Raw genomic sequence first — 23,354 nt, 5'->3', positions numbered from 1 at the left:
ATGCCAGGAATTACATTATATTATTTTACATATAAAAGATTTCCATAAAAATTAAAAGAAGAAAGGAATAGTAGGAAACAAGCATTTATTAGGCACCACATATATGCTTAGCAATAAAATACAATCTTCCCCAATATATCACAAAAGAATTGTCTTACATCTCCACAAACAATAAAAGAGCATAGAAGGGAAGTGGTGAAATATGTATAAGACACCTAATGTATACCAGGCCAATAAAAAACTGTTTCAAAATGTGTTATCCAAAAAAAAAAATTCCTACAAAAGAGAAATATTCAAGAATTAGGTGAGTATAAGCACTTATCACACTCCAAATGTAAATCAAGACCTAGGCTAAAGCACCTTATACATATTTGATCATTTGATCACTCTATCTCTAGATAGCAGAAAAGTAAAAAGAGGAGGAAGCAACATAAAGGAGGCACCTCTTATGTACCAGCTTCTCTGAAAAAAATTTAACAACTATTGCCCTATTATCCTTCAAAACCATTTTTAAAAAGAGAAGGACATATGAAGAAAGCAAACACTTATTAGGGACCTAATCTATGCTAAGGTCATGCTAAGCTTTTTTCTCATATTTTATCATTTTAACCTCACAATATTTCTACCAAATAAAAGAGAAAGGAAGAAAACAAGCATATATTGGGCACTAACATTATACCAGGCACCATGAAAAAGCATACACAGATACTATCTCATTACATCCTCAAAAGGTCTCCAGACAAAAGAGAAAAGAAGGAGATATGCATTTATTAGACACCAACTATATGCCGGGGATTATATTATATAATTTTACATCCAAAATTTTTGCCTAAAAATCAAAAGGAGAAAGGAATAGTATGAAAAAAGCATTTATTAGGCATCAAATATATGCTTAGAAATAAAATACAATCTTACCCAATGTCTCACAAAAGAATTCTCTTACATCTCCACAAACAATAAATGACCATAGAAGGGAAGTGGTAAAATATGTATGAGACACCTACTGTATACCAGGCCACTAAAAACTATTTCAAAATATGTTATCCTCAAAAAATTTCTACAAAAGAGAAACATTCAAAAAATAGGTGAGCATAAGCACTTATAACACTCCAACTGTATACCAGGACCGAGGCTAAAAAACCTTTAACATTTTTGATAAGTTGATCACCATATTGCTGGATACTAGAAAAATAAAAAAGGAGGAAACAACATTTAGGAGGCACCTCTTGTTACCAGCTTCTCTGAAAAAAAATTTAAAAATATCTTCCTATTATTATCCCTCAAACCATGTTTACAAAGAGAAGGACATATGAAGAAAGTAAGCACTTATTAGGCACCTAATCTATTCTAAGTTCATGAAAAGCTCTTTTCTCATATTTTATTATTTTTAACTCACAATATTTATACCAAATAAAAGGGAAAGGAAGGAAACCAGCAATTATTGGGCACTTACATTATACCAGGCACCATGAAAAAGTATACATAGATACTATCTCATTACATCTTCAAAGGGTCTCCAGAAAAAAGATAAAGAAAGGAGGCATGCATTTAATAGACACCAAAAATATGCCAGGAATTAAATTATATAAATTTACACCCAAACCCTTTCCATCAAAATAAAAAATGAGAAAGGAATAGTAGGAAACAAACATTTATTAGACACCAGCCTTATACCTAACACAATACTAGTCTCCACTGATAGTTAACCAAACTATTCTCTTACATCTCAATGAAAAATTAAAAAACAGAGAGGCGGAAGAACTCCAATATGTAAAAGTCACTTTCTAAATGCCAGGCAAGGAGCTAAAAACTGTGAAAATATTTTATCATTGGAAAATTGCGACAAAAGGGAAATAGTCAAGATATATATTACATCCTCAAAAAATCTATAGACAAAAGAAAAGGAGAAAGATATGAGTTTATTAGGTACTACATATATGCCAGGAATTATATTATAGAATTTTACAACCATAACTTTTCCATAAAAATTAAAAGGAGAAAGGAATTGTAGGTAAAAGCATTAATTAGGCACCACCTGTATGCCTAGCAATAAAATACAATCTTCCCTGATATTTCACAGAAAAAATTCTCTCACATCTCCACAAGAAATAAATGTCCAAAGAAGGGAAGGGGTCAAATATTTGTAAAGAACCCACTGCATACCAGGACAGTTAGAAAACAGTTTCAAAATATTTTATTTTCAAAAAAATTTTCTACAAAAGATAAACATTCAAGAAATAGATGAGTAAAAGCACTTATAACACCCCAACTGTATGACGGGACCTAGGCTAAAGTACCTTTCACATGATTCATCATTTCATCATCCTATCTTTAGAGAACAGAAAAGTAAATAGAGGAGAAAACAAAATTGAGGAGGCACTTGTTATGTAGCAGCTTCTCTGCAAAACAATAAAAAATGTTATCTTATTTTCCCTAAAATATTTCTTCACAATAAGAGACATAAAAAAAGAAAAAGCACTTATTAAGGACTTTATCTATGTTAAGGCCATTTTAGGACCTTTTCTCATAATTTCTCATTTGATATTCACAACAGTTCTACCAAATAGAAGGGAAAGGAAGGAAACCATCATTTCTTGGGCACTTACATTATACCAGGCACCGTGACAGAGCATACACAGATACTATCTCATTACATGCTCAAAGGATCTCGAGAGAAAAGATAAAGGAAGCAGATATGCATTTATTAGACAACAAATATATACCAGGAATTATATTATTTAAATTTATACCCAAATCCTTTCCATCAAAATCAAAAGAAGACAGGAATAGTAGGAAACAAGCATTTATTAGACACCAGCTTTATACCTAGCACAATACTACAATCTCCACTGATAGTTAACCAAACTATTGTCTTTCATCTTAATGAACGATAAAAGAACAGAGAGTGGGAAGAGGTACAATATGTAAAAGTCACTTAATATATGCCAGGACAGGAACTTTAAAACTATGAAAATATTTTAACAATGGAAAATTTCTACAAAAGGGAAAAGTCAAGAAATACATTGCATACTCAAAACAACTACAAATAAATAAAAAAGGAGAAAGATATGCATTTATTAGACACCACATATATGGCAGGAATTATATTATAGAATTTTACATCCATAAGTTTTCCTTAAAAATTAAAAGGAGAAAGGAGTACTAGGGGAAAGCATTAATTAGGCACCACCTGGATGCTTAGCAATAAAGTACAATCTTCCCCGATGTTTCACAGAAAATATTCTCTCACATCTCCACAAGCAAAAAAATGTCCAAGGAAGGGAAGGGGTCAAATATTGGTAAAGAACCTATAGCATAACAGGTCAGTTACAAAATAGGTTCAAAATATTTTTTTCAAAAATTATCTACAAAACAAAAACATTCAAGAAATAGATGAGTATAAGCACTTATAACACACCAACTGTATGATGAGACCTAGGCTAAAGTATCTTGCACATGTTTGATCATTTCATCATGCTATCTCTAGAGAACAGATAAGTAAACAGAGGAGAAAACAAAAATGAGGAGACACCCGTTATATAACAGCTTCTCTGCAAAACCTTAACACATATTATTTTATTTTCCCCTAAAATATTTCTTCACATTTAAGCACTTATTAGGCACCTTATCTATGTTAAGGCCATCTTGGGCCCTTTTCACATAATTTCTCATTTGATCCTCACAACAGTTCTACCAAATAAAAGGGAAAGGAAGGAAACAAGCATTTATTGGGCACTTACATTGTACCTAGCACAGTGAAAAAATGTGTATAGTTACTAACACATTACATCCTCAAAGGGTCTCCAGACAAAAGATAAAGGAAGGAGATATGCATTTATTAGACACCACCTATGTGCCAGGAATTATATGAATTTACACCCAAAACCTTTCCATCAAAATCAAAAGGAGAAAGGAATAGTAGGAAACAAGCAATTATTAGACACCAGCCTTATACCTAACACAATACTACAATCTCCACTGATAGTTAACCAAATTATTCTCTTACATCTCAATGAAAAATTAAAAAATAGAGAGGGGGAAGAGGACCAATATGTAAAAATCACTTACTACATACCAGGACAGGAGCTAAAAACTGTGAAAATATTTTATCATCAGATAATTTCTACAAAAGGGAAGCAGTCAAGAAATATATTACATCCTCAAAACATCTACAGAAAAATGAAAAAGGAGAAAGATATGCATTTATTAGACACCACATATGTGCCAGGAATTACATTATAGAATTTTACATCCATAACTTTTCCATAAAAATTAAAAGGAGAAAGGAGTATTAGGGGAAAGTATTAATTAGGCACCACCTGTATACCTAGCAATAAAATACAATCTTCCCTGATATTTCACAGAAAATATTCTCTCACATGTCCATAAGCAGTAAATGTCCAAAGAAGGGAAGAGGTCAAATATTGGTAAAGAACCTATAGCATAATAGGTCAGTTACAAAATAGGTTCAAAATATTTTTTTCAAAAAATTTCTAAAAAACATAAACATTCAAGAAATAGATAAGTATAAGCACTTATAACACACCAATTGTATGACGGGACCTAGTCTAAAGTACCTTTCACATTTTTCATCATTTCATCATTCTATCTTTAGAGAACAGAAAAGTAAACAGAGGACGAAACAAAATTGAGGAGGCACTTGTTATGTAGCAGCTTCTCTGCAAAACATTAACAAATATTATCTTATCTTCCCTAAAATACTTCTTCACAATGAGAGAGATATAAGAAGAGAAAAAGCACATATTAGGCACCTTATCTATGTTAAGGCCATCTTGGGCCCTTTTCTTATAATTTCTCATTTGATCCTCACAACAGTTCTACCAAATAAAAGGGAAAGGAATGAAACAAGCATTTATTGGGCAACTACATTATACCAGGCACCATGAAAAATCATACACAGATACTATCTCATTACATCCTCAAAGGGTCTGCAGACAAATGATAAAGGAAGGAGATATGCATTTATTAGACACCAACTATATGCCATGAATTATATTATATAAATTTTCACCCAAAAGCTTTCCATCAAAATCAAAAGGAGAAAGGAATAGTAGGAAACATTTATTAGACACCAGCCTTATACCTAACACAATACTACAATCTCCACTGATAGTTAACCACACTATTCTCTTACATCTAATGAACAATAAAAGAACAGAGAGGTGGAAGAGGGCCAATATGTAAAAGTCAATTACTACATGCCAGGCCAGGAGCTAAAAACTGTGAAAATATTTTATCATTGGAAAATTTCTACAAAAGGGAAATAGGCAAGAAATATATTACATGTAAATACATTATAATAGTACATACATCTTCAAAACATCTACAGACAAAAGAAAAAGGAGAAAGATATGCATTTATTAGGCACCAAATATATGGCAGGCATTACATAATATAAATTTACACCCAAAACCTTTCCATCAAAATCAAAAGACAAAGGAATAGCAGGAAAAAAATCATGTATTAGTCACCAGTCTTATACCTAGCACAATATAAAAATCTCCCCTGATAGTTAACCAACATATTCTCTTACATCTTAATGAATAATAAAAGAACAGAAAAGGGGAAGAGGTCCAATATGTAAAGGTCACTTCTACATGCCAGACTAGGAGCTAAAAATTGTGAAACTATTTTATCACCCGACAATTACTACAAAAGGGAAATAGTCAAGTAATAGATTACATCCTCAAAACATCTACAGACAAAAGAAAAAGGAGAAAGATATGCATTTATTAGGCACCACATATATGCCAGGAATTCTATTACAGAATTTTATATCCATAACTTTGCCATAAAAATTAAGAGGAGAAATCAATAGTAGGGAAAAGCATTAATAAGACACCACCTGTATGCCTAGTAATAAAATACAATCTTCCCTGATATTTCACAGTAAAAATTCTCTCACATATCCACAAGCAACAAATGTCCATAGAAGGGAAGGGGTCAAATATTTATAAAGTACCTGCTACATACAAGGATAGTTACAAAACAGTTTCAAAACATTTTATTTAAAAAAAATTTCTACAAAAGATAAACATTCAAAAAATAGATGAGTATAAGCAATTATAACACCCCAACTGTATGACGGGACCTAGGCTATAGTACTTTTCACGTTTGATCACTGGATCATCCTATCTCTAGAAAACAGAAAAGTAAACAGGAGGAAACAAAATTGAGGAGGCACCTGTTATGTAGCAACTTCTCTGCAAAACATTAACAAATATTATCTTATCTTCCCTAAAATACTTCTTCACAATGACAGAGATATAAGAAGAGAAAAAAGCACATATTAGGCACCTTATCTATGTTAAGGCCATCTTGGGCCCTTTTCTCATAATTTCTCATTTGATCCTCACAACAGTTCTACCAAATAAAAGGGAAAGGAAGGAAACAAGCATTTATTGGTCACCTACATTGTACCTCGCACAGTGAAAAAAAGTGTATAGATACTAACACATTATTTCCTCAAAAGTTCTCCAGATAAAGATAAAGGAAGGAGATATGCATGTATTAGACACCAAATATATGCCAGGAATTATATTATATAATTTTACATGCAAAACCTATCCATCAAAATCAAAAGGAGAAAGGAATAGTAGGAAACAAGCATTTATTAGACACCAACCTTATACCTAGCACAATACTACAATCTCCACTGATAGTCAACCAAACTATTCTCTTACATCTCAATGAACAATAAAAGAACAGAGAGGGGGAAGAACTCCAATATGTAAAAGTCACTTTCAGCATGCCAGGCCAAGAGCTAAAAACTGTGAAAATATTTTATCATTGGAAAATTGAGACAAAAGGGAAATAGGTAAGAAATATATTACATCTACAGACAAAAGAAAAAGGAGAAAGATATGCATTTATTAGGCACCACATATATGCCTAAAATATATAGTATTTTATATCCATAACTTTTCCATAAAATTAAGAGGAGAAATCAATAGTAGGGAAAGCATTAATAAGACACCACCTGTATGCCTAGCAATAAAATACAATCTTCCCTGATATTTCACAGTAAAAATTCTCTCACATATCCACAAGCAATAAATGTCCATAGAAGGGAAGGGGTCAAATATTAGTAAAGCACCTACTGCATACCAGAACAGTTACAAAACTGTTTCAAAATATTTTATTTTTGAAAATAATTACTAGGACAGATAAACCTTCAAGAAATAGATGAGTTTAAGCCATGTTAGGTCCTTTTCTCACAATTTCTCATTTGATCCTCACAACTGTTATACCAAATTAAAGGAAAGGAAGGAAACAAGCTTTTATTGGACATGTACATTGTAACAGGCACAGTGAAAATATGTGTATAGATACTAACATATTACATGCTCGAACGGTCTTCACACAATTGGAAAAGGAAGGAGATTTGCATTTATTAGACACCAACTATTTGCCAGGGATTATATTATATAATATTACATTCAAAAAAATTTCCCTAAAAATTAAAAGGAGAAAGGAATAGTAGGAAACTAGCATTTATTAGGAAACACATATATGCCTGGCAATAAAATACAATATTCCCTTATTTCTCACAAAGCAATTCTCTTTCATCTCCACAAACAATAAAAGAGCATAGAAGGGAAGTGGTCAAATATGTATAAGGCTCCTGCTGTATACCAGGCCACTAAAATCTGTATCAAAATATGTTATCCTCTAAAAATGTCTACAAAAAAGGAACATTCAAGAAATTGGTGAGTATAAGCACTTATCACACTCCAACTGTATACCAGTACCTAGGTTAAAGTACCTTATACATGTTTGATCATTTTATTACCTTATCTCTAGATAGCAGAAAAGTATAAAGTATAAAGAGGATGAAGCAGCATTAAGGAGGCACCTCTTATGTACCAGCTTCTCTGAAAAACATTAACAAATATTATCTTATTTTCCCTAAAATAAAATTTCTACAATGAGGGAGACATAAGAAGTGAAAAAGCACCTATTAGGCACCTAATCTAGGCTAAGGCCATGTTAGGTCCTTTTCTCATAATTTCTCATTTGATCCTCACAATATATCTATCAAACAAAAGGGAAAAGAATGAAAAAAGCATTTATTGGTCATGTACATTGTACCAGGCACAGTGAAAAAATCTGTATAGATACTAACACATTATATCCTCAAACCATCTCCTCACAAAAGGAAAAGGAAGGAGATAAGCATTTATTAGACACCAACTATATACCAATGGTTATATTATATAATTTTACATCCAAATTTTTCCCTAAAAGTTAAAAGGAGAAAGGAATAGTAGGAAGGAAGCATTTATTAGGCACCACATATATGCTTAGCAATAAAATCCAATCTTCCCCTATATCTCACAACTTCTGGGTAAGTATCGCAGCAGTCTAGATGCAGGACTTTTCCTCTCCTCAGCACCCACCAATATAGACTACCTCAAAAGACCATTGTTCTTCCAAAGCCTGTATCCAATTCACTGGGTTTTCTGTTTTATTGCTTGATGTTCCCATCTTCTCTGTTCTGTTTGCTCTTTGTTCATTACCTCTATAGAAGCTGTTGATGATTGAAATTTCTTTTTTCTTCTTCTGTTGTTTGCACATATTTACCCCTTCTTTACTATATGCAGTTGTCTGTGTTCTTGCTCCTCTCAATTTTTTTTGTTTTGGGCTTTTCTGTCAGTCTTCCCTCTTGGAGCTTTGTCAGCAAATCTCTCAGTGCAGTCCGTGGGGTAGGGGTGTTGGAGCTTGAGCTTCCCTGTCCTCTGAAGATTTTGATGGGATTAAGTCCATCTAGTTTGGGCTTGATGTGCCCTGAGACCAAAACCTCCTTGAAGGGGGGAGCAATATGGAAGGTCTCTGCTGCTGGAACTAGGCTGCCTACTCTGTGCTCCTTCTCTTACTGCTCCCCCACCACCTGTGTTCTATGCTCTGAGCCTTACACAGCTTTGCCTGCAAGGTACTCCCTCCCTTTGCCCACCCATATGTTCCAGCTGCTGCTAGAGGCTTAGCACTCTAGGTGGGGGAGGGATCCTGGGACCTTCCTTCTTCCTCCCTCTTAAACTGGAGTGTTCTCCAATTCAGGCTTTTGGGGGGTGTACATTTTATGTTGAGTCCAGCAGGTGGGTTCCTTGACTCTATCTTGTTGTTAGGTTTGATTTTCAATCCCCTAGGAGCATTTAGTTTGTAATTGGTAAGGGTTTTCAGAGGTCTGAATTAGGGGGACTGATTAAAAACAAAACATTGTTGTAGAAGGAAATAGTAAAAGTAGAAAAGACAGGACTAGGAGTAGAAATCAAAATGCTGGGAAATACACAGCTGGTAATCATAACTCTGAATGTGAATGTAATGAACTCATCCATAAAATGCAAGTGAATAGCAGAGTGGATTAGAATCCAAAACCCTACCATATACTGTCTAAAAGAAACACACATGAGGAAAGTAGATATGCATAGGGTCAAAGTAAGAGGATGAAGCCAAATCTATTGGGTATCAACTGATAAAAAGATGGCAAGAGTCGCAATCATGTTATCTGACAAAGCCAAAATAAAAATAAATCTAGTTAAAAGAGATAGGGAAGGTAATTACATCCTGATAAAAGGCAGGATAGACAATGAGGAAATATCAGTACTCAACATGTATTCACCAAATGGCATAGCATCCAAATTTTTAAATGAGAAACTAGTGGAGCTCAAGGATGAAATAGATAGAAAAACTATACTAGTGGGAGACCTGAACCTTCCTTTATCAGAACTAGATAAATAAAACTAAAAAATAAATAAGAAAGAGGTGAGAGAAGCGAATGAAATCTTGGAAAAATTAGAGTTAGTAGACATATGGAGAAAAATAAATAGGGACAAAAAGGAATACATCTTTTCAGCAGCATATGGTACATTCACAAAAACTGACCATATATTAGGGCATAAAACATTGCAAACGAGTACAAAAGAGCGGAAATAATAAATGCAACCTTCTCAGATCACATGCAGTGAAAACAATAATTAGTAAGGGTATATGGAGAGGCAAATCAAAAGTTAATTGGAAATTAAACATGTGATTCTCCAAAATTGATTAAAGAACAAATCATAGAAACAATAACTTCATTGAAGAAAATGACAATGATCCTTTCAAAATATATGGGATGCAGTCAAAACAGTATTCAGAGGGAAATTCATATCCTTGAGTTCATATATTAACAAATTGGAGAGGGAAGAGGTCAATGAATTGGGCATGCAAATTAAAAAACTAGAAAGTGAACAAATTAAAAATCCTCAGATGAAGACTAAATTAGAGATCCTAAAAATCAAAGGAGGAATTAATAAAATTGAATGTCAAAGAACTATTGATTTAATAAATAAGACTAGAAGCTGGTACTTTGAAAAAACAAATAAAATAGACAAAGTACTGGTCAGCCTCTGCTAAGTACTTTACATATATTATTTCACTTTATCCATAAATGATTCATACAAAGAAAAGGAGGGATTAAAGAAATAGCCATTTATTAGACATCTGCTATGTGCCATGCACTGTGTAATGTTATTTACTCATATTTTATCTTTTTGTATTCAACATCTCTGGTAAAGATGAAGGATATTGGAAAGATAGGAAATATGCATTAATTAGACTCCTATTATGTCTCAGACTGTTTTCCAAACACTTTCCAGGAAAGAGAAAAGAGAATGAGAGAAGAAAACAAGCATTTATTATGTGCCTCTGTGTGCTAGGGACTGTACTAAATCCTTTACACGTGTTAACTTATCTCATCTTCAAAGCATCTTTACAAAAAGAGAAAGATATAAAGAGAACAACATTTATTGGTCTCCTACTACATGCCAAGGTCCAAAGTAACCTCTTTACTCATATTTTGTCCTTTTATTCTCAGTACATCTCTACCAAAGAGAAAAAAGTAAGGCAGGAAAAGAAACAAGCATTTATTAGGCAGCTACTGTATGTCAGGCAGTTTGGCATAGAGTTTATCAATTTTATCCTATTTTAACCTCAGAACTTTTTTAGAAAAGGGAATGGGGAGGGAAAGGGAACAAATATTTTGTTTGGTACCCATATGTGCAAAGTATTGTGCTAAGTCCATAACGGATTTTATTTCATTCTCATAGCAACCCTGGTTGTTAGATGCTATTATTATTTTTGTTTTGCAGTAGAGAAATCTGAGGATTCTAAAGCTTAAGTGACTTGTCCAGGATCATACTGCTAGTAAGTGATTGTGGTACCCTCTGAAAGCAGGTTTTCCTACCTCTGTGTCATTACTGTCTACTGTACCACCTAGCTGCCTCCCTAAAGGTCTTTCATTGCCATTTTTCCTTTCTTTAGGTACTGGATGTTTGAAAGTCATGTGCAAATGGCTTACTAGGTACCCCATAAAGCTATGAAGAAAACAATGGAAGTCTTAAAAATATTTGGAAATTTGAACTATTAAAACACTAATAAAATATTATCTGTCCAACATCAGGAAACTCTCAGGATTTAGGGCTAGAAGGAACCTCTGAGAGCATCTAGTTGAGCCCTTTCACAGATGAGCAAGATGAGATCCAGGGACAGGAAAGGACTTGTACAAGGTCACATAGCAAGCAAGTGGCCAAGCTGGGATCTCAACAAGCATTTTTTTTACTCTCCTGTATTATATGGTGTACCTCAGCTTATCTATGTGTAAAATGGAAAAGATAATATAATATCACATGATTTGGGGGAGAGAAGCTTTTGATAAGATATAGAGAACCAGAACCCTAAAAGAAATTAAGCCTAAATAAGCAGAGGCAGCTAAGTGGCTGAGAAGTCAGGAAGACCTGAATTCAGATCCAGCCTAAGACACTTCCTAGCAGTGTGACCCTGGGCAAGTCACTTAACCGCTGCCTAACAAAAGTGTCCATAGGATCTACTGGAGAAGGCAATGGCAAACCACTCCAGTATCCTTGCCAAGAAATCACCGTGGAGAGCTATGGCTCAAGGGGTCACAAAGAGTTGGACAAGACAGAAAGAATGAACAACAAGAAAGCCAATTTGCTGAGTTTCTGTTATGTAAATAGAGTCTTCTCACTTGATGCTGGGGAGTGTTGGATATGAAGTCGAAACCCAAAAGATTGGGAAAATTGCAGCAAGTCCTCTTCCCCGGGGTTGGCCAAGCAAATACCTCATGGGTGGATCTTTTGGGGGCCGCCTCCTCCTCCCAGTGGGCCCTTTTGTCTGGGAGGGACTGTCAGAGCAGTAGCTGTGCTTACAAATACTAGTATCTTGTATGCTACCTTTTGGAATCAAAAGATTCTTCTAGTAATCTAATCAAAATAACCGGGCACATTTTGAGAGCATTCTATAGGCAGGAAGTCTGGCTCACATCTGCCCACTCATTATGTGGGCCTTCCCGTTCACAAATAGGAAAAGAGGGATCCAATGAGAACAAAACACTTGTCTAGGGTCATGCAGATCCTAGTAGCAGAATTTTAACCCAAGCCTGAATGGTTTAAAGTCTAGCTGTCTGTCCACAACCCAATGTATTCTCTTCATCCAGGGATCTCATTTGAAGGAGGAAGAAATGAGATCCAAAGGGGAAACATGTTTGCTCCCGGTTACCCAGGCAGAACTGGAGAATCACCTGAAGCCTCCTAGATATTTTTCCTTCTCTCCTCCAAACCCTGCTTCTGAACTGGGTTCCCTCAATTTGTAACTGGGACATGAATAGGCAGTTCTCAGATAAAGAAATCAAAACTATTAATAAGCACATGAAGAAGTGTTCTACATCTCTTATAATCAGAGAGATGCAAATCAAAACAACTCTGAGGTATCACCTCACGCCTAGCAGATTGGCTAACATAACAGCAAAGGAAAGTAATGAATGCTGGAGGGGATGTGGCAAAGTAGGGACATTAATTCATTGCTGGTGGAGCTGTGAACTGATCCAGCCATTCTGGAGGGCAATTTGGAACTATGCCCAAAGGGTGCTAAAAGACTGTCTGCCCTTTGATCCAGCCATAGCACTGCTGGGTTTGTGCCCCCAAGAGATAATAAGGGAAAAGACTTGTACAAGAATATTCATAGCTGTGCTCTTTGTGGTGGCAATAAATTGGAAAATGAGGGGAAGCCCTTCAATTGGGGAATGGCTGAACAAACTGTGGTATATGTTGGTGATGGAGTACTATTGTGCTCAAAGGAATAATAAAGTGGAGGAATTCCATGTGAACTGGAACAACCTCCAGGAAGTGATGCAGAGCGAGAGGAGCAGAACCAGGAGAACATTGTACACAGAGACTAATACACTGTGGTACAATCGAATGTAATGGACTTCTCTACTAGCAGCAATGCAATGACCCAGGACTATTCTGAGGGACTTAAGAGAAAGAACGCTCTCCACATCCAGAGAAAGAAATGTGGGAGCAGAAACCCAGAAGAAAAACAACTGCTTGATCACATGGGTCGATGGGGATAGGATTGGGGTTGTAGACTCTAAGCTATCACCCTGGAGAAAACATCAATAATATGGAAATAGGTCTTGATCAATGACACATGTAAAACCCAGTGGAATTGTGGGTTGGCTAGAGGAGGGGGATGGGGAGAGGGGAGGGAAAGAACATGAATCTTGTAACCCTGGAAAAATATTCTAAAATAGCTAATTAAATAAATAAACTTAATTAAAAATGTAACTGGGGAATAGGAAATAATGATAATCTTAATAGTCACAGGACTCAGTCTTGATTCTGTCACTGCCCTGTGTGACCTTGAGAAATTCACTTGACCTCTCTTTCTTCAACACAAAAATGAGAGGGTTTGACTGGATAGCCTCAAACGTCTCTTTCAGCTAATGTTCCCGTGCTCCATCCTTTCCTGGGTTCTGCTTTCAGCTGGTAGCATCCAGCCTACTCTGTAAAGAGAAGAGCCTTTTGAACAGGGTCTCCTCTCAGGGTACCATCTGAAAAAGGGCAGCTTGTGGACTAAGTGGGAAAAGCCTCCTTCCTCTTCCCAGGTTTCCTTAGTCATACAGCTGTCTATTTATTCAATAAACACAAATAAAGAAGAGATATTTTCTGGGGAAAATCAATACTTTTAAAGATAAAACCTGTCAATGGAACTGGTAGCCACGGTCTCAAGTAAATTAAGTTTACATCTTGAGCAGACTGTCATGCAAGAGTGTGACAGTCACTGACAAATTGAATTACCATAGGAGTGCATCACTCACCAAAGTATTATTGATGGTGACAGAAGGATATTAAATTTAAATTATTCATTTTTACTGATTGGACAGCCAGTTTTGACCAGGAAAGGGGGGGGGGAGCTTGGTTGTCAGAACTGAATTGGGCACATCCACATCCTTGGGCTGGGGCCCTTGGAAAATTTGGAGAGCCCCTGCGGATCTTGGGGGACTCAGCTTTCCTATCTCTCCTTAACGAGGTCCCAGAGAACCAGGATTCTGAGAATGGGGTATTCTGGCCTTGCCATTATATTTAAAGCTAGAAGGGACCTTAGAGGTCATGTAATCCAATTTCTATTTGTTATAGAGGAGGAAACTGAGACCCAGAGAGGAGAGACTCAATGCTAGAAAGCAGCAGAATTGGAATTGGAATCCAGATCTTTTGACTCCAAATCCAGTGCTCTTTCTACTAACCTTACTAAGATGGAAACATTAGGCTGCCTTCCCTATTAGTCATAGTAAAAGGTCTGATTTCCTCAGGCCTATAGCAACCATTTCTTTAGTCAAAATCTGCCACCGAATCAATATTCGAGGCCCTGAGACCTCACTGGGAAGTGATTATAGGACCTCCTACTCCAGAAGAGGGCCAAACCACTCTTTATTTTATTTTTAAACCCTAACCTTCAGCCCTACAATCAATTCTAAACAGAAGAGAAGCTAGGGCCAGGCAATCAGAGACAAGGGACTTGCCCAGAATCACACACACATATACACAACTAGATCACATTTGAACCCAGGTCCTCCGAGTCCCTTTATTTTTTTAATTTTTCTTTTTTTTCATTGTCATGAGAAACACACGACCATATTGGTCCCTGTTATAAGAGCAAAGCCAGACATAACCAAAAGCCCCAAATAAAAGCACAAATACACTGATGGGAAAGATGACTCCAATGGTTCTTTCTCTGGAGATGGAGAGCGTTTCCTGTCATAAGTCTTTCAGGACTGTCCCAGATCAGTGCATTGCTGAGAGGAGCCAAGTTTTCACAAATGATCATCAGGCTTGACCCTCTATCTACCTACCACCCTATCTAGCTGCCTCCCTCACCCTTTTTTTTAAACACACACCTTCTGTCTTGGAGTCAATGCTGTGTATTGGTTCCAAGGCAGAAGAGTGGTAAGGGCTAGGCAATGGGGGTCAAGTGACTTGCCCAGGGTCACACAGCTAGGAAGTAGCTGAGGCCAGATTTGAACCCAGGACCTCCCATCTCTAGGTCTGGCTCTCAATCCACTGAGCCACCCAGCTGCCCCTCCTCACCTTTTTTTAAAACCATTATTTTTGTCTTAGTATCAATTCTAAGACAGGCTTGACCCTCTATCTACCTACCACCCTATCTAGCTGCCTCCCTCACCCTTTTTTTTTAAGCCCACACCTTCTGTCTTGGAGTCAATGCTGTGTATTGGTTCCAAGGCAGAAGAGTGGTAAGGGCTAGGCAATTGGATTAAGTGACTTACTCAGACTTACACAGCTAGAAGTTTCTGAAACCACATTTGAACCCAGATCCTCCCACCTCTAGGTCTGGTGTTCTATCTACTTTTCTACATTGCTGCCCTTTAGTGTCACGTCTAAGACAGAAGAGAGGTAAGAGCTCAGCAATTGGGTTAAAGGGACTTGCCCAGGGTCATGTAGCTAGAAGTGTCTGAAGCCACATTTGAACCCAGATCCTCCAAACTCTAGGCTTGGCTCTGTGCTACCTTGTAGCTCCCCAACTCATTCATTTTACAAAGGAGGAATCTGAGGCCTATAGTGGTCAATGTGACTGACAAATGTGTTAGGAGTCAGTGCCTCGACATTCTTCTGACAAGTTCTCTGCTCTGACCACACTGATTGTTCCTTCCTATCTGGTACCCCTACCATAGTCCTTTCTCTGGGCTGTGGGAAAACTCTTATGATACGGTTGTGGGAAAGGCCTTACAATACCAGCTCTTGAGGTCTGAATCCTGGGGCGACATGTTTAAACTTGGAAGGAATCTTTGAAGCCCTCTAGCCCAGGAATGCTGAACTCAAATAGAAACAGGAGCTGCTGAGCCACAAACAAGGAGCCCTGTGAGCACATATTCACCTAGATAATCCTCTAGGTTTCTATATTTCTTTTTTCTGAATTCCACAATGAAAATCAGATAGGTCCTATATTCTCATGTACTTTGGTCCCATTTAAGAGTGTTATGGACCATCTGTGGCCTGGCCAAAGTGTTTCTCTCCTCAGATCTAGTCCAACCCTTGCAATTTATAGAAGAGGTGACACAGGTGACTTACCTGAAGAAGTAGATTTAGACTAGGACCGTAACCCTAACCCTAACATCCAGTAGCCTTCAGGGTCTTGTTCTTCCATGGCAGCATTTTGTGTTCTCCTCTGGTCCAGGTCTCATTTATGTGGCTCTGGTGGAAGAGGGACTCTGGGGGAAGGGATCTTCTGGGCTCTCTGCTTATAACCTTTTTGTGGCAAGAGGTGGACCTTAAGTAGCCACCAATGAGAACTGATCCCAGACTAGTGTCTCAGAGTTTGGTTCTAAAGACCTAATTGTCTCTAAGAGTGAATGGAAGCCCCTGGAAAAGGATAATTCTCATTTACTGAGTGTGCCCTATGCAGGCAGTACTTAACCCAATCACACTGTCTTTCTCTCCCTCTATTATAATTCCCTTTACCAGAGTCCCATCCCCTCAGATGATTTACTTTACTGACTGAAGACAAATTAAGTCACCCTGAGAGTGATCCTATGGTTGACAATGGAAGGAATGTGTTGTTAAGGCCAGATTTATTTGTATTTTAGCAGGGGCCTTCTGGAAACACAATCCTGCAACACAAAGGACTGCATCTTTATGTATGGAAGTTACAAGCTAGATGATAGGCTAATGAATAAGATGCTGGAGGGGGGACCAGAGGCGTTAGAGACCCTCATATAACCCCATGGAAAATGCCATCTATTTCCCTAGCTAGACCATGACCAGAAGTGAGCAAAGGCCAGCATATCGGGAGTTGAACTAGCATTTTCTGCTTGAGGTCTTTGTAGCAGCAGTTCCAGGGGGTTTGTCTGTCACCTTGAAAAACTCTCCTGTTTCATTTTTTAATTAAACAAGAAAGGAGCTTTTCTTTTGTCATCCCCCTCAGGAAAGGGGGGAAAACAATTTACATCTATGAATTTTACAGTCACTGAGATGTTTTATCTTAATTGGTTTGGGGTCTTTTTTAATTAAAACATGCACATATCTTCCTGGCTATTGGGAGACCCTAGAAATTAAGTAGTTACAGGTAGGCCTCAGGTAAAGAATCTTCTTTGCAATTGGAGAGTGAAGGAACCAGGGAAATAGCAATCACAGGGACTGGAAAGCCAGCTCTCCCAGTCTGCTAATCCTTACTTAGGAAGGAAAAAAATGATGGGAGGAAGATGCAAAATAACAAGAAAGGAGAAGGAAGGAAGGAAGGAAGGAAGGAAGGAAGGAAGGAAGGAAGGAAGGAAGGAAGGAAGGAAGGAAGGAAGGAAGGAAGGAAGGAAGGGAGGGAGGGAGGGAGGGAGGGAGGGAGGGAGGGAGGGAGGGAGGGAGGGAGGGAGGGAGGGAGGGAGGAAGGAAGGAAGGAAGGAAGGAAGGAAGGAAGGAAGGAAGGAAGGAAGGAAGGAAGGAAGGAAGGAAGGAAGGAAGGAAGGAAGGAAGGAAGGAAGGAAGGAAAGTGCTATTGTTATTATTTCTATTTTACAGTTGAGGAAAGCAAGGCAGAGAGAGGTTAAGTGAATTGCTTAGGGTCATTCAGGTAGTAATTTGAACACAGGTCTTAAAAGACCCCAACCAGGGATCTATCTACTGTGCCACCAAGCCTCTTAATAATGGCAAGCTAGTGGTGAGACATGCCCTTGTGACAACTCAGATCACAAGCAGATGGAAGGCTCAGCAGGAAAGGATATGTCCCTGTGAGGAGTTGAGTTTCTTCCTCTTCCATTCCCCAGCTTCCCTACTACAGCGATACTGAAGGATGTCCAAGGGTCCAATAGGAATAGGAGCCCTCCTTCATGCACTGTGTCCTCTGACTAGATTGTGAGCTCCTGGGGAGCAGGGCCTGTCTCTCTTTTTGAGTTCCACCCCCAGGGTCCTTCCATCTTATGTGCTTTCACGGCACAAACACCTAACAAGTGCTTTTCCATTTGATTCCATCACACCAAGGCTGCCCTAGTATTCCAGATCTCTGTCTTTTTCCAGGCTAGCCTCTCACATTCCCCCAACTTATGTCCCAAGAACAGAAGGGGAAGGGGAAAGCCTACCTCCAGAGCCAGTCAGGTATGCTGTTCCTGAAGTATCAAGTGGTCTCTGTCATCCACAGGATAATAATCAACTGTGAGGTCTTCAAGGCCAGCATACTAAAAAGCAGAGACATCACGTTGTCTTCAAAAAGTCTACATGGTCAAAGCTTTGGGTTTTCCAGTAGCAGCGTATGGCCGTGAGAGCTGGACTCGAAGGAAGGACACTTTCCAATCGTGGTGCTGGAGGAGGCTTTTGAGAGCCCACTGGGCGACAAGGTGACGTCACCAGTCAATACTTAAATGAATTCAGACTGTTCACTGGAAGGACAGACACTGAAGCCAAAACCTAAGTGCTCTGGCCGCATAGAAAGAAGACAGAATTTATTGGAAAAGACCCCGATGGTGGGAAAGGCCGAAGGCAAAAGGAAGACGGGACAGCTGAGGAAGAGGGACGGAGAGTGGCATGGAAACAATGAATGTGAACTTGAACAGGCTTCGGTAGAGAGTAGAGGATAGAAGGCCCTGCTGTGCTGTCATCCATGGAGTCACAAAGACCACCATTCAGGAAATAGTCACCAACCGGAATACTCTCCTCCAGGGACGGCTTCTTCTAATAACACTGAGTGTTCTCGACAGACATTTCAGCTTTTTCTCATAGCACCAGTGGCTATACAGTTAGGTTTGAGGTCCCACCCAGGGCAGGCCCAAGCTTTTAGGGAAGAAGGTTCTGATCCCAGCCATGGCTACAGAACCTTTTAGTCCCCAACAAAGTCCCAGAGGCCCTCTAATCCCAGGGAATTTTTAGGTGTCCAAGAGAGGGAGCCTAAGAGCCCTGAGCTTGTCTTCTCTAGAACTCGAGTTCAAATTCTGCCTCTAACACTTATAAGTAATGTGACCCTAGGCAAGTCACTGTAAAATGAATGAAATAATAAGTGTAATGTCTACCACTCAGATGTGTTATCAGAACCCTCTACAAGCTTCAAATAGCTCTAAAAATGGCCATTTCTATTGGACACTGAAATGAGGGCACCTCTGGAGGGCCTAGGATCTCTCTGACCCCCAACTCTCAAGTCAAGAATGTCCCCAAGCACCCGAATTTCCCACTATGCATTTGTCATCCAGGAAGTTCTTCCTGATTTTTCTCAAGTTCCCAAATACCTCACTATGGGAGAGTATGGCCTTGGGGACCTGAGCTCAATCTGCCTCTGCCAGACCACAGAAGGGTGGGCAGGCCTCCAGCTTTCGTGGCTAGGTCTCTGTGACCAAGTCAGTCTTCCTAAACCGTGTCCCCCTCTGCCCCACCCCCTCTATTGATGGTGTGTGTCTAGTAGAGCTTGCCTTTTGAAACCAAGGAAACCTCTTCTTGATCTAGTCTCCTATAGCCATCCTCCTCCCCACGTAAGTGTCTGCCCCAGTCCCCAGGGAAGTGGGAGTTGGAAGGAGGGAGGTGGAAAGCAGGAGGAGACAAGAAGAGAGTAGGACGTAAAGACTGGCAGTGCCTTTGGCAGTCCTGGACTAGACAAACCCAGCGTAGGTAGGCTGAGAAGATGATGTTTCTCTCCCATCTTTTTCCTGAGGAGGGAAGCCCACAAAAAAAGACCACTGACATCCATAAATGAATTTGAAGCTCAAAACGTTTATTAAAGGCCTACATGGTCTGGGTCCGGAACTGGGCCCTGGGGATACAACAAGGAACTAGAAAAGGGGTTCTAACAAGGTGGCCATAATCCTCTGGAAGTAACAAGAACAACATTTTATCAAAAACTGCCACTGTTTATCCTAGGTGAGAGCCTCTGATGGCACAAAATTTGCCCTAGCCTTTCACGCCACCTCCCCCCTTTACCAGCCAGACTACCTTCTCCAAAATGATTTTTTAAAGTTTTGGAATGCTCCCAAAGCAATCCCCGACTTCACCCCAGCAGCCAGGGCAATGCCTCTGGACAGGCTCTACTCGGAATTCTCGAAGGTGGAACATGGAGCCAGCAGGAATCAGAGGAGCTAGAGAAGAAGGGAAAATCTAAATACCAAATTTTTCTTTTTTGAAACAATACCACATTATCTAGAAATAGAAACTGGTTGGCAAAGTTGAGGAATGTGAACGCAGATGGTTTGAAGGATCGGGTCTTTGGGCCTGGTTTGGCTCCCATCAGAGATTCTCCTGAGTGAATATTCCTGAAAATTAAAGGTATCCTGAGAAGAAATGGAAAGCAAAACATGTTAAGGTTCTTAGAGAGCAATGACAGAGAGAGCCCCAGAAGAGGGGCACCCCCTGAATCCACAGATGCTATCAATCTGAGGCCTTCCGAGTCCCCCCATCTTTAGGCAAAGTGTAAGTGCCCCAAACTCACATTCTCCCCTCTGCACCTTTGCTCAGGCTGTGCCCTATGCTTGGAATATCTTCCCTTTCTCTCTCTCTTCACTTGATCTTCCTTTAAAGCCCAGCTCAAAGGCCTTGTTTCCTGCTTTCCTCCATTGTTAATAGTCTTCCTCCCAAAATATCTTGAATCTTACAAATTTGTATTTATTTCTATTTTTCTTTTTCTGTGTATTCTGTATGCTCTTGTATGTACAATTGTAATCTCCCCATTAGAACGTAAGCTCCCCAAGGTATCTAAGTAGGCTACCCAGCTGCCCTCCCTGAAGGAGGCACTATTTAATTCTTTGGATTTGTAGCCCAACAGCTAGAACGCATAAAGCACATAATATTCCTCATCACCTGGTTGGTGATTACTCCACATACTGTAGCCCTCAGTGCCCCACAGAGTTCTGTATATAGCCTGTGTTTGATAAAGGTTTGCTGGGTTGGAGAATTGCCCTGGTTGCCCAGGCCTCCTTATCTGGATTCGAATACATGCTTCCCTGAATTCCCTAGGCTTTTTGGATGAGGCCAAAGATGCAAAAATGCTTGGCCAAGCCCTTAGTAGTAGCCCTTTGCTGGATGGAAGCACGCACAGGGCAGTGCTAATGACCTTACCCCATGGTGTAGGCCAACATCCCTCAGAACTTAGGAGGGAGGCCAGGAACTGGGAGGGCAGCAGCAGCATCCAGGAGTTTTTTGGACACGGACTCCTGCCCTGGCCTGTCTGTTCCTTCTGCGACGGAGACGGCGCTGTTCAACCTCTTCCTCCAGAGTGATGATGGGGTCCGAGTCCTCGATGATCACGGTCTCGATTACAGGTGGGCGATCTTCATCATTGATCACCACAGTCTCCCTGGGCATATTATTGAATCGGTACGACAGCCTCTGCCCCGTCACCTTGGAGAGGATGCCCTTACGATAATAATATCTGAGGGTAACAGAGAATTGTTAGTAGGGTAGGAGACAGTGAGGCATGAACCTCTGCTGCCTGAGCTGCCCCCCAGGGGTCAGACAAGTTCTTCACTGGCTCAGCTTCCAAAACTTGGAAATCTAAACTCAGGAGAAGGAAATCATACATCAGGGAAATACCAATGAACAGAGAGGGGGCAGAAAAAAAGAAAGCTTGCTGGTAAAATGTTGCAGAGGGGGTAAAAAGTAACTCTCCCAACCTTGGGGTTTCAGGCTTATGGGTTCACACTGGGAATGGCATAGGAGAAGGGTACAGGCCTGCCATGTCCCTAGAGTGAAGAATGGGAAGCCCAAAGTGGTAAAGATTGTGGCAAGGCATGATGGAGAACCGCTTGGTGATGCCAGGATGTGCTTCCCCTGGGGGTTTACCTCATTGCTCTCCCCATAGTCTCATAGTTCATATTCGGCTTGTTCTTCTGCTTCCCCCACATCTTTGACACAGCCCTGGAGTCCACGAGCTTGAAAACGCCACTCTCACGGTGGACCCACTTGATGTACCTGGGGCTAGTGTTCTTATTACGCAGCAGAGCAAGAAGGAACTCCCAAAGGAAGATGCCAGTCACTGGAAGAGGGAACAATAGAAGTCACAGAAGTTATCAGGACTCCCCAATCAGACCAGAGGCTCTCTGAAGATAGGCACAATGCCTCTTCTTATCAGACCAAAGACCTTCAGAGAATGGGAGCCACATCTCCATCCTCTCCCAACTCAAGCCTCCCAATGCAAAAGGTAAACAATAGAGAGAGACCAGACCTTACCTCTGCCATCCTTGGACTTCCTCTGGATGGGGAAGATGGCTTCAACAACTGGAGGAAGGTAGCATGGTGCCTTCCTCTTTGGAACTGTACAGGGGGAGAGGGATGGAGAGAGCAGAATGAGAAGAGTGTCTGGGTGCACCTGTACCCAGCAGGGGTCCAAAATAGCCACCAATCAGCCCTGACTGGTCTGATACAAGAAAACAAATATTGCATCTTCTCCTGCTCAACATTCTTCCATGATGTTCCAATCCCAAAGTTACCTTTTATTAGGCTCCATAAGCTTCTTACACACAGAACTCCCTCTCTGCAGACTTAGAAACTCTTCAGCAACACAGGGCAACTTCAGACACAAAACCACTCAATATAATACAATTCCACAAAAACCAAAGCCATTCATGATAGATAGATAGATAGATAGAAAGATAGATAAAGACAGAGAAAGAAAACCAGAAAGACAGACATATAGATATAGATACAGATATATAAATATATATATATATATATATATAAAGAGAGAGAGAGACAGAAAGATAGACCAGATATAGATAGAGAGACAGAGGGGGATAGATAGATAGATAGATAGATAGATAGATAGATAGACAGACAGACAGACAGATAGACAGAAATGGATAGAGACAGACAGAAAGACAGAAATACAGAGAGAGACAGAAAGACAGAAAGAAAGAGATAGACAAAGGTGGATAGATGGATAGAGAGAGATGCACAGAAATAGAGAGACAGAAAGACAGAGATAGACAGAGGTAGATAGATGGATAGAGAAAGAGAGACAGAAATAGAGAGAGAAACAGAAAGACCAACAGAAAGAGATAGACAGAGATAGACAGATAGATA

The 23,354-nt window shown here is 39.4% G+C and overlaps 1 protein-coding gene across 2 annotated transcripts in view; it reads right to left on the bottom strand.

The window, feature by feature from the left end:
- Positions 1–20,034: 20,034 nt before the first annotated feature.
- LOC103105715 (ETS-related transcription factor Elf-4-like) overlaps positions 20,035–23,354 on the bottom strand; it is a 17,842-nt gene continuing 14,522 nt past the window's right edge. For both annotated transcript variants that reach the window (XM_007507154.3, XM_007507155.3), the window contains exons 5-8: positions 22,503–22,586; positions 22,116–22,308; positions 21,393–21,705; positions 20,035–20,608 (exon numbers count right to left, since the gene is read on the bottom strand). In XM_007507154.3, coding sequence (XP_007507216.1) covers positions 21,423–21,705; positions 22,116–22,308; positions 22,503–22,586 — 560 coding nt within the window. In that variant the 3' untranslated portion in view covers positions 20,035–20,608; positions 21,393–21,422. The remainder of the gene's footprint in view (positions 20,609–21,392; positions 21,706–22,115; positions 22,309–22,502; positions 22,587–23,354) is intronic.

The sequence above is a fragment of the Monodelphis domestica genome, chromosome X (genome assembly GCF_027887165.1).
Source record: "Monodelphis domestica isolate mMonDom1 chromosome X, mMonDom1.pri, whole genome shotgun sequence".
NCBI lineage: Eukaryota > Metazoa > Chordata > Mammalia > Didelphimorphia > Didelphidae > Monodelphis > Monodelphis domestica.
This window is presented reverse-complemented; position numbering and strand designations above follow the sequence as displayed.